Source organism: Otolemur garnettii, unplaced genomic scaffold (assembly GCF_000181295.1).
Source record: "Otolemur garnettii isolate 467f Iridium unplaced genomic scaffold, OtoGar3 scaffold00270, whole genome shotgun sequence".
NCBI lineage: Eukaryota > Metazoa > Chordata > Mammalia > Primates > Galagidae > Otolemur > Otolemur garnettii.
The window spans coordinates 100,387-113,240 of NW_003852665.1; the positions used below are offsets into that span (position 1 = coordinate 100,387).

Consider the following 12,854-nt stretch of genomic DNA (forward strand, 5'->3'; position numbering starts at 1 on the left):
TCTTTGTTTGTCTAAAGCCAATTGTATCGGCTACTAAAATTGCAACCCCTGCTTTTTTCTGTTTTCCATTTGCCTGTATTATGCAAGTCCATCCCTTCACTCTGAGTCTATTTTTGTCCTTGAAGGTAAGGTGTGATTCTTGTACATAAGTCTTCTTTTGAGAAATGTCTATTTGCATGCTTTGCCTATTTTTGAATTGGGCTATTTGTTTTTTTGCTATTTAGTTGTTAGAGTTCTTTATATATTTTTTATATTAGCCTCACTGATGTATAGTTTGGAAGTATTTTCTACCAATTTGTGGGCTGTTCTTCATTATGTTAGTTGTTTCCTTTGCTGTGCAGAAGCCTGTAGTTTGACACATCATTTGTCTGCTTTTGCTTTTGTTGCCTGTGCTTTTGAGGTCATACCAGTATCTGAGAAATGATTTCCCAAAACAATATGGTGATGCTTTCCCTGTATCCTTTCTTCTAGTAGTTTTAGAGTTGCATGTCTTATATTTAAATCTTCAACCCATTTTAGGTTGATTTTTATATATGGTGTGAGATAAGGGTCAAATTTCACTCACATTCTTTAGTTTTCCCATCATAATTTATTGAAGAGACTATCCTTTCTCTATTGTGTGCACTTGGCATCTTTGTTGAAAATCAATTGACCATAAAATGTGTGGGTTTATTTCTTATTTTTCTACTCTATTCCATCGGTCAATGTATCTCTTTTTATGCTGGTACCATGCTGGTTTGAGTATATATATATTTGTAATATATTTTGACATCAGGGTGATTCCTCTAGCTTTTTTCTTTTTTGCTCAAGATTGCCTTGGCTTTTTTTTTTTTGTGGTTCCATGGGAGTTTGGGTTGTTCTTTCTGTTTCTCTTTGAAAAATAGCATTGGAGTTTTGATGGAAATTACAATGAGTCTATAGATTGCTTTGGGCAGTATAGACACTTTAACAGTATTAATTCTTCTAATGCATGAACACAGGGTATCTTTCCATGAGTTTGTTCTCTGTGCCATGCTCAAGAAAATAACTATAATGTTCTAGCCATACTTTTAGTGTCACAATCTTAGGTTTCCAGATCTATGTTCCTGATATTAACCCCACCTGAAGTTTTGGAGGATAAAAAAGAAGTTATTCCATTTCTATCATGGTTTCTTTCAACCTAATACTCATATTGGATATTGCTAGGGAAATATAATTGTAAAAGGTCTTCTGACTGGAAAACCTCTCCACAAAGGTAGTTAAGACAGAAAAGTTTATTACTGAATTAACATTAAATTAGAATTTGTTGAGCATCATATGCAAGACACTAAAAGATTACAAAGACAGAAAGGAATCTTACTCTCTTTGTAGACAAGCAGATATAACCCAGTACATCAACCATAATTCATCCTAATTGGATGTGAACATCCATCAAGTTTACTGGTGTTATCCAGAGGAAACACAAACTTCTCATGTTATTTTGAAAAGAAAGTTTTACGAATTGGAGAAATGTGTCCACCAAAGTTAGACTCTTATCCTCCTAGTGAAATTGGAAAATAGGAGAACTATCTCCCTTCATGTTTGCATTTCAGAATATGACTTTCAAGTCCTTTAGGGTATATACTGAATTGTGAGACTGATAAGAATTTTATTTAGGCTTTATCTACAAATGTATGTAAAAGATCTGCATATATTTGAAAAGGACCAAGAAGTTCTGAAAGAAAAGTGAGAGGGGGTGGCCAGGTACAGACAGTGGCTCGTGACTGTAATCCCAGTGCTTTGGGAGGCTGAAGTTCAGGATTGCATGAGGGTGGAAGTATGAGACCAGCCTGGGCAGCATAGATAGACCTTTTTCCTCTATAAAAAAATTAAAAACCAGCTGGGCAAATCCCTATCTCTTAAAAAAGAAAAGAAAAGAAAAAGGGGGATAGGGTGGGGGGCGTTTTCAACAGGGAGAATTAAATCTCTTATTTAAAATTTTTTTTTTCTTTTTTTTTTGCAGTTTTTGGCTGGGGCTGGGTTTGAACCCTCCACCTTTGGCATATGGGGCCGGCCAGCGCCTTACTCCTTTGAGTCACAGATGCCACCCCTTATTTGTAAAATATGGGTAGATCTTAAAGACTACAGTCTTCTATTAAGTCTTCACACATTTTATTTGCAAATTCTTACTGGTTTTTGAATATGCCTACCATTTATATTTATTTATGTATTTATTATATACCTTAATTTTTATATTAGTATTTATGCACATTATTATTAAACATACACAAAAGAATTCTAAGAAGATGAAGCAAACATTACTTTAAAATGTCTTGCTAATTGTGATGCTTCATACTTACTTCCATTAGCTAATACCTTAAGAGATAATATCCATTTAGGGCCTTCTGTTGTTTTCAGAAATAGTATCTACATCCTCATATCAATAAGTCAATTTTAGGGGCCTGACTTCTTATCAGAAATACAGGGTATCCCAAAAGTCACTATACATAGGAAAAAAATTAACAAACTTGTATAACAACCGATATCTTAGAACATGTTCACCATAAGTGGGAAAGAAGACTTTGTGTAGGTGTTGAATATGGTGCTAACACATAGAGAATATTTTATAAAATTTTATAATTAATATTTTGTGGATAAAGGTATAGTTAGCTACAATTTCCCATTTTCCCCATGTATACATCTTTTGGAAACCCTGTATTGTCGTTGCTTTTAGTTTAGGTTGTGGCTGATGATGTGCTCATAGTTGGAATAGGAGTTTTAAAATGTTCACTAGAATTATCTGTGATTCATGATGTTTTCCCAGAATATTTAAGCCATTTATGTATTTTGGATTAGTTTAAACTATACAATATAATTTTAAAATCCAATTAATTCAACTTATGGACTAAGCAATGAGTTGGGGCTATAACTTCTCCATGTCTGGAGTTACCAGTCTTCCCTCAAAATACTTTTTTTACCCACATATGGACCAAGTGAGGGTACTAGTGGAATCTACATATTAAATATGGGAAAAACTAGATTTATGTCTTATTCAATTTAGATGAATATAAGTGAGTCCTAATATTTTCTTTCCACACCTGTGAGGTACCACTGCACTAGTTCAATAGTTTATTTATTTTAACCTCCCATTGGAGGTTAATAGTTCAGTAGTTTGAGTACATTTATTGATTGCCTATTGTATGTCATTTCAGGGTTAAGTTTATAGTGTACAAAAATGAGTAAGACCTGAATTTTGCAGTCTAAAGCAGAGGCAGACACACTGAGGAAGATGTAAATATAGTATAGTAGATGCAAAAGGTATTAATGGAGGGTGAAAGGTGACTTGTGGGTTTTGGAAAGGCTTTCTGGAAAAATGATGTCTGAACTGAATTTTGAAAGAAGAATAATGGTTAATAATAATGGTTATCCCAGTGAAAAGGAGTGGGAAAGGCATTTCATGTAAGCAAGTCATGAAAGCATGAAATAGCATTCAGTATTCACTGGATTCAAATAGCCTGATAGTCCTGAAGAAAAAGAAGTGGAGTGTGGAGAGAGGGAGCCAAGGATATAGATAGGAGCCATGGCCACATGTGCCAAAGAGGGTGTTATTCACCTGGCACTGGGAAGCCTATAAAACTTAATAGCAAGGAGTCAGATTTGTGCTTTACGTAAATCCATTTAGCTACCATATGGACAGAGGATGGATATCAGAATATAATATGATAATCAGAATAAGGTCACTATAATCAGATTACTTGGTACTGGATAGGAATCAGAACAGACAGTCTAAAAGTAGATTGAAGTACATGTGAGAATTTAATATATGACAAGAAGGATAATTCCATTTAGTAAGGAAGCAATAGATTATCTAATAAATAGTATTGGCACAAATAGCCATTCATCTGGAAGAAAACAAAAGTAGATCCCCTCTTATTTTTGAAAATTTACTTAACTCTTATACACACTCATAATCTCTCATATTTATATTTAAACCAAACTTAAAAAAAATTGCAGATAGAACAAATACTTAAATATTTTTAAAAAGCAATAGAAATCTTGCAAGAAAAAAAGAGGAATTACGTCTACAATCTAGACGTGAAAAAGTGCTTCTTAAGCAATGCTAGTGACCCAACAACTAAAAAAGAACAGATAACATATTTGATTGCATGAAAATTAACATATTATGTAGTAAACATTCCCATAAGCAAAGTCAATAAACTATAGTTCTAGAAAAAATATTAAGGACAATATTTACCATGTGTTTGGTTCTCTGTCAAGTATGGTGTTCGGGGTGCCAAAGGTTTTTTGGGGGGAGTAACATATGTAGGGGGAAAAGGAAGGAGAAAGAGGAGCTATCACCTCAGACACAACCTGACTCAACCAGCGACTGGGAAGCTGTGGAGCAAGGATTGTCTATTGGAGGAGTCCTGTGATGTGAAAGGGAGAAGAGCCTGCCCTGAGCTATCAAGGCCTCATGTATTCATCTGCTGTTGGCTGTCCCAGGAAGAACATGATCGTGGTTCAAAAGTTGGGGTGGACCCTGAACAAGCAAATAGCTGAAGGTTGTCAGTGAACCATACTTGTCATGGCTGGGACTCAGTCCTTTCTAGAGGCAGGATCTCAGTCTGGCAACTCGATGTTTGCCATAGAACTCTTACAAACTGACAATAAAATGCTATTTTTCTCAGTCACTGGCTGTAGGTATAAAAGGCACTCCTCTTGGCTTTAATTTTAGCTCTAATCCCAGATCACAGACCATCTCTTCACATTTTCAGAAAACAAACTTAAACCTTTTAAATCTGTATTTTGAAAGTAGGAAATATTAAGGCATATGGAAAGGTAAAATTCTATTTTAACCACATATTTTATTTTTCTGATGTTTAAAAATTCACAGAAGTGTGTTTATAAGAAATATAATGATATCACAAATCAAAAAATGTATTCTTTCCTTTAGAAGTGATAGTCAAAAATAACAGCATTTTGTGATTTTTTGCCTAGAGTTTAAGTATTTGCTCATCAAAGAAGCTCTCAAATAAATTCTGTGTGCAGCTATCAATTTAGTTCTTAAAATTTTGTTTTTGTTAAGAGAAATTTTGAAGGAAGCTCTATTACCTACCTCTCATTATACCAAATGTAGTATTGTGCAATGTTTGTTACTTGTCATCCCACCTCACAAGTTAAATTAAATTTTAGTCCTTTACTACTGCTTAACATTACAGATGTTTCCTGCACATGCTTTTTTTAATCTTTCAAAAACAATTGTGACATTATCTGTATCATTTCACCAGTACAATTTATATAGAACAGAGAATGGCAAAAGTCCCAGCTGTAGTTCGACAGCTGTTGCTCCTCTACCGGGGGCTAAGAGTAGAGGCAGTTGTATCCATGGTGACCTACATGACTCAGAGAGGGTGGGAACCGGCGGATTCTCACAGAGGTTAATGACAGAGAAAATGCTGGCAATCCAGATTTCGCCAGGCATTTGGCCTCAATTTTTTTTTCCTTTTCTTAAAGAAAGGGCTCATTTTTATAGTCCCTCATTTTGAAAAGCAGACAAACTTGTATTGTGCTTAACAAAAGAGCTATATACCTGAAAACTTACTCAAAACAAAAAAGGACTTACAAAAGAAACCGTATTTTACTCTTATCTTATATTTTAATTTAAAACGTGTGTTACAATTGTATGTTTTTTCAAGTATTGTCCTCTGCTTCTTTTCCCAAAAGATTTGAGGTAGAATATAAACAAAGCATATCAATAAGATTTACAATGTAAGCGTAAAGAGTATACATTATGACCAAAGGAAAGCAGTGCATTAGAGAAACAAATGGTACTCTGTATTCTCTTCCCACGGGCCCTATGATGCTAAAAAGCATTAACAAACTTCATGAATTAGCATAAATTGGAGGAAAAAAGCCCCACCAACATGCACAAACCTTAGATTAGAGGAATATACCTGGCATTGGGGAGGGGGAGGAAAACTCCCCTCTATATTCATTCTTGCATTGAAAGTGTCAGGCATTGGGCATATGTCTTGTTTAAAAAGGTTTCTATTATAACTTATACCTGGAAAAGATCCCAGTTGTCAAATAAAAGAGAAATGAGTCTTCACAGGGCCTGTATTAATGCCATTTCCGTGGTACTTTTCATGAATGCCTTTGGCTTCCTCATCAGTGAGGCACGTAACCATGACATGAGCTCCAACTCTAGGATCCATGTCAAAGTAATTAACAGAGAGAATGAATTGACGTTGACTGTCTGTTTTTAGAAAACATTTGCCCTACACATACAGACTGTTCCTGGATGATTGACCTGGGGTTCCTGACAGTGTATTTTGGCCCTGGGGTCTACATGGGGTAATTGCTGAGGAGGACAGAGTCCTGGACATTCTAGTTCAGCAGTAGTAAATCGGAGAGAAGGGGCAGTTGCCAGACGTGGAAGAATGTTGGCTGTAATTAAAGACTTCTTAAATGGCCTTTCAGTACTTTGAAAATTTATTAAAGTATGACCTTTCAGTACTTTGAAAATTTATTAAACTGGGAACCTGGACCTATTATAAGAAATTTGTGCTTCTCATTTTTATAGGACTATTATCATGGAGTAAAATGGATTTTTATAGTTATATGTCACTATTATAATAGTTATATACTGAAATTTCTTAATTCTTAATATAAGTGACAAAGGAATACACAAGAAAAAAACTTGAATTTTCTAAAGAGGGCATATTTAAATTTTGTTTATCTTTTATTGGTTTTGTATTTGTTTACTATAATATGTACATTACCTAAAATTTATCCTACAATTTTTTTTTTGAGACAGAGTCTTGCTCTGTTTCCTAGGCTTTAGGGCAGTGGCATCATTGGACTCATGGCAATCTCAAACTCCTTACCTCAAGTAGTCCTCCTGCCTCAGCCTCCTGAGTATCTGGGACTACAGGCATGCACCACCATGTCTGGCTAATTTTTCTATTTGTTTTTAGAGACAGAGGTCTCACTTTTGCTTAGGCTGGTCTCAAACTCCTGGCTTCAACCGATCCTCTTGCCTCAGCCTCCCAGAGTGTGAGCCATCTGGCCTAGCCAAATTTTATTTTCTTCAGCTAGCAAATCATAATAATTACAATATGTATTGGGCAGGGCTATGGCTGGAAGTAAAAATACATGTAACTCAGTTGGAAATGCTGTATATCGTCTTCATGTTTTTTGTTTGAAGTTATCAGGAGAACTGGCTCTTAAATATCAAAATATTTTTTTTCTTATGCATATGTGAATGAGATGATAAATGTGCTTCCTCACACACGCATGAATTAGTCATACTCATAGTCTGTGTTGATGACACAGAGGTAATGCTGATGTTAAGAGAAGAGATTGCTATGGCTAATGTGACTGATCCCAGATCTTAAGGAGTAGTTCTTCATTCTCCAGGACAGTTACTAGATTTTCGTCTTATGAGAGTTTTGTGTATCAGAAGAAAGCAGGCTTTGAAGTCACCGACTTGGACTCTAATCCTGGTTTCCTTACTTCCCAATTGGCTCTAACTTCAGGCAAACTACTTGACCTTTTGATCCTTAGTTTCCTTATCTGTAAAGTGGAGATCAGAATGCTTCATAGAGGATTATCTAGTACATAGAAAAGAGTTATCAAAAAGATATTAATAGTTCTCTTCTGCTACTGTGATTTCCTGTTAGCATATGGAAAGTCTTAATATTTTCACTGGATTTTTCTCAGGCCCAGGGCTCTGGAATCCCTTCCCTTAGCTGGAAAGACTACATTGGCATAGCAGATTCTTGAGTCTGAGCTGGATATTTTCAGGCTTGCTTGACTTTGCTTGGTTCCTATCAGTTGTCTTTTAGTATAACTCCAATTTATAAGTGCCTTTCTTCTAGTTTTGCAACTGCTTGCTCTAGATCTGCTCTGATTCTACTCTAAAACGGATTTCTAGGATCCTTGGGATGAGAAGTCCTATTGTATGGGCAGTGACAGAGCCAGTTTTTGTTTTTTGTTTTTTTTTTTTTTGTCAGAGAGATTATTTTATTTAGTTGCAGAACTGTAAAGGTCCTTCATTCACAAATATTTATCAAGCACCTACTCTGTGCCAGATATACTTGCATGGTTTTAGGGGTCAGAGATAGAGCAATGAATAAAATAAACAAGGTCTTTATGCAGATTACATTATACAGATCACAAGGTCTTTGTGGAGATTCTATTCTACATTTCAGGAGGCAAAGATAGGGGGTCAGTAAGACATAATATTTAAGTAAACAATTCCCTGAACAGGATAGTTTATTCACAGTAGCAAAATCCTGTGAGACAACAAAACAGAACACTGTAAGTGCTACATGGCATGTGTAGGGACCTGTCGGGGCAACGTGAGATTTGTGGTCAGAGAAGGCTGTTTGTTACTCTTATTCACATCTCACCTCCCCAACCCTCATTTGACCCCAAATTCTAATCTGCCAATCTAGTGATTGCCACTGTGACTTTGTGAAAGATTGGGAGGCAGGAATTATAGGTGACAGTTATTTAGAAAAACATGCTATTAATGGAGAGGTAAGAATGTGCCCCTGGTTGCCTGCTTAACCAAATTTGTCTGGTCCCTTCACTCAGTCTTTGAAGTGAGGCTCCAGAGCAGAATCTGTTCCTGGGTAGGAGCAGGTACACAGGAGGGTTGTTGTATGTTTTGGTCTTTTTTTCGGTAATTGTAAGCAAGGAAAAGCCTTCAGAGCTTGTGCTAGAAGACAACATGAAAGAATTGTTAGATTAGGGCCTAAACATTTTCTCAAAGCAGAATAGTGTAGACAGCAACCTTTATGAGCCCATACTCAGAGCAAAGGATTCAGAGGGGTTAGAGGGGAGGGGCTGGGTGTATGTGTGTGTGAGAGAGAGAGAGAGGGAGAAAGAATATGTATTTGCTTTCATATGAGAGTGAGAGGAAAAGATGCAGAGGGGAATAAAAGATGAGTCCAACTGGACAATGTCTAGCTGAAACAAAACATTTTGTAAATTATATGCTGTACTTTCTGGCCTCTTTCTTTTGAAGACCACTGACCTTAAATGTGAATAAAGTAATGCTAATTTTAATACTTATAAAATAAATTATTATCATAATGGTACACAAACTTGGGAAATATTTACAAATGATATTTATGTCTTAGAACAAAATAACAAGTGAGATGAAGGCAGTTGTATATTTATCAAGGGACAACCCTAGAATGGAATTTTTATTAGAGTAACAAAGAGAAATGAAGCACTGACAGCAACTATAAAAGAAAGTCAAATGTAGCAAAGCTGAATAGCAAAGAAAAAAAGATAGCCTAAAGTATAAAATTATATTTGTGAGGAAGGCAAGTAAAAGTATTTCCTTTATAACATAGATGGGAATTCCCTGAATTAATAGAGATGAAAGACTTGTGCGGTTGTTTTAAGTCTGGGCATGTTTTTATTTCTTTCATCTAGTTTGTGGGCTGTAAAGGCAGGCAGGTTGAAAAAGAAACTTTCATTGAGTTACCCCTGCTGTCTTTTATTAGGGGGGAAAAAGCATTTGCAGTTACATGGATGCAGTTCTCAGAATCTCACTAGAGGGTGGTGTTGGTTTTAAAACCAGAGATCACCATTTAATCACAGTGCATTCATTATTGGGCTGCATTTAAATTTAAAGGGAAGGTAAAATAAAGCCTGCTCCCTCTTCCCTAGTGGTTGGTAAATGTCAAATCTGACACCTCCCAAGGGCCCCATGCAATTCTGGCTGGTTACAGCCCAAGAGGAGCCAGATAAAGTAAGGAAGAGATTACTGGAGGAATTGGGTGGCAAATTCTAATTTCAGTTCCTGCACTAACTAGTAGACAAGACTCCCTGGGCTTTCATCTCATCTGTCAAATAAAAGGGCTGTCCTAGATGACATGCATCTCTCAGATTCTGAGATTCTAACAAAACTCATGGTCTAGAAGGTTGGGGAATCTTTCATGCTCGTGGCTCGAGTGAGGAATAAGGAAAAACCTCAAATAATTAAATAATTAATAATTAAGACACAAAGCTTAATGTTAAAAGTGAGGTTTAAATGTAAACTCGAATACAAAAAAGGCTTTAAATTAAAATGCCAAATCTTTGTCCAACCAAGGAACCTTTAGAGTCATTGTTTGCATCTGAACATTTTGTGCTTAATTTCAGTAACTTAATGCATCATCCAAAGGTATCTCTCCTCTTGGTCACCACCTTACTGGAAATAAACGAAATGTGTTTGTTTGTATATATAGGATTATCTAGAGAAAGGAGGTTGCACCATTGTCAAAGAGAAATGATTTAGGATAGAGACTAAACTCCTCACCCCACCTGCGCTCATTTGACTCGTGTCATATCTGTGCTGTTAGGAGTCACTCTTCAGAGAAATTGGGTTGGTTCAATTTCCTTTTATATATAGCCCCTCTTCTTTGTCATATTTATTCACATCGCAGAGCGAACTAGAATCCTTTCCTGGATGCTTAAGCAAATTACGGAACTCCAGGATCTCAGTAACCCCTGGTTTATGTCTCCTTGAACTTGACTTCTAAGGAGCGGCCTGAGAGCCTGCAATTAACACCTGACCCTGTGAAGCTTCACTCCAGCACCCCAAACCTTTGACATTAATACTCAACAACCCCCTTTCCTTCAAAAGGCTTTGTTTTGCAGAAGAATGTTTCCTTCCCCCGACCCCCTCCCACCACCTTGGATTCTGTTGCGCCTTCAGGCTTGTTTCGCAAATCTAAACTTCCTAAAATCTACGGGGAGCGCGTGCGGGTGCGCACAAGAGCGCGTACACCCGCCGAGTACACGAGCCCCGCGGGGCCGGCTCCCAGTTACGGAACACATTCCATTCTTCGCGCTCGGACACACCCCTCCGCAGTGAGGATTGGTCGGGCAGACCCCCCCTCGGCGAGGCAGGCTCCTAAGAGGCCCAGACGCCTGCCAATCCCCACGGGCTGTCAAAACAAGTCTCCCTCCGTGTCACAACAGAACCGAGTGGAGGCCGCCGCCGCCGCACTTCCTGGGGCCGAGGCGCTGCAGTCCGGGGGCAGGTGGCGGGTGCGCCTGGCCGCAGTCGCCCAGCTCCGGGCCCCCTCGGGCTGCGCGCGTCCGGGCTCCCGAGGCCGCCTGGCTGGGCGCCCGGTGCCTTTTGTCTGGCGTAGAGAGGGCGTTTGCATCACATTTCGGATACCTCCCTCTCTTTTTTCGCTTCTCCTCCCTCCCGCTCACATCTCCTCTCCACTCCCGCCACCGTCCCCCGCCGGGCTGCTACCCTCCTGCACCAAAGCCTGAGGACGTTTCTGCTCGAGCGATGTCTCCTCACCAGAAAGTTGCCGCCGCCGCCGCCGCAGCCACCGCCGCCGCGGAGAGGTGAAACAAAGTCTGGCGGAGCCGCCTCCCGGTGCACAAGCGCACCCGCGCCGAGTGGCTGCACGCTGCTGCGGGCGTCCCGTCTTTCCCCCGGGAGCCCGAAACGCGCGGGGCCATGGCCGAGGGCGCGGCCAGCAGGGAGGGTTCGGCGCCGCCCGACGCGGCCGGGGGCGAAGACGACCCCCGAGTGGGCCCAGATGCTGCTGGGGACGGCGCGGCGGCCGCTGCTGGGGGAAGGATGCGGGACCGTCGCAGCGGGGTCGCGCTGCCAGGAGCCCCTGGGGCCCCAGCGGACAGCGAGGCAGGCCTCCTGGAGGCTGCAAAGGCGACCCCCCGGCGCAGCAGCATCATCAAGGTAAGCGGAGCGGAGCCACTCCAGGAGCGTTGGGTGTAGGTGCGGGTTGGGTCGGGGACCCGGGCAGGATGTGCTGTGTCCCGAGGCATTGTTTTCTTCCACCTTCTTTACTGACAAACCTTCCTTTCTCGTCTGGCGGTTCCCAGACTCGGCTCTCGGCCATGAGAAGCAGAAGTGACTTTCTTTCCCTCCCCCGTGACAGCAGAGGAAAAGTTCCGCTCTGCGTCTTTGTGTTTTGATGGATGCTTTCCCTCGTTTTCTCTGCAAGCTTCACTAAACCGCTGATGGAAGGAGGAGGGGAGGACTCAGGGGATGGTTGTGCACCGCTCTGCAGAGAAGGGTTAGCTTTCCCCATACAGCAAAGGAAATGCTCAGCTTACTCTCAAGTGGAAAAAGAAATCCCCTCTAGACTCAAACGGTCCCGAAATACCAAGATGCGTCAAGTTCCTGGGCAGGTAGGCACTGTTTTCAGTGGACCGTGCAGTACAGTAAAGAGTGATGGAAGAGCCCAGAGTTTTTGCGCTGCGGAAAGCCCAACTAGAAAGCAATCAATTTCCCAAACATTATGGTTACCACCATCCCTGCGGTTACCACTGCATTCAGGGAAAATGCTTACTGACCCCCAACCACCCCACAGGATTTCTGCCCATCCCTTTAGGAAGGAATTTGCAAACCTCTTTTCTCCCCTATCTCTTTCAGTCTTCCTTCCACTTGGGGCTTGTTTCCTCCGAGATTTCACCTTTTGTGTGCATGACTTTGGAGTAAGGTTCTTTGGGATAAGAACCCTTGCACAGGGTCAAGAAAAGCCCTCAGCATAAATGTATGGGAGTAATTATGTGCATATGAGATTAAAATTGATTTTGGTGGAGTTGTCAGTATGAAACTATACGTACATACACGCACACCTCCCAGTAGTGACAGTGAAAGATAGACTTGAAACTACTTACTGTTCAATTGACTGAGTAAGCTGATAAATTCAAAACCCCTGCTCAGGGTTAAGCTGTGTAACCCCTACGTAATGCATGTCTTTCCCCCACCTCCCAGCGCCAGTGTGGATGGCACTGCACCCTTAGTATATCCACCTAGTTCCTAATATGGTCTTTTTCCCAAGGCTGACACATGGCAGTTTCAAGTCAATGGAGGGATTTCTATATTAAGAGAGAGGATGGTAATTACA

At 40.0% G+C, this 12,854-nt stretch overlaps 1 protein-coding gene across 1 annotated transcript in view; it reads left to right on the top strand.

The window, feature by feature from the left end:
* The first annotated feature begins 11,046 nt into the window (after window positions 1-11,046).
* PLCL1 (phospholipase C like 1 (inactive)) overlaps window positions 11,047-12,854 on the top strand; it is a 328,179-nt gene continuing 326,371 nt past the window's right edge. Inside the window, exon 1 of the mRNA XM_003802985.3 lies at window positions 11,047-11,677. Coding sequence (XP_003803033.1) covers window positions 11,438-11,677 — 240 coding nt within the window. The 5' untranslated portion in view covers window positions 11,047-11,437. The remainder of the gene's footprint in view (window positions 11,678-12,854) is intronic.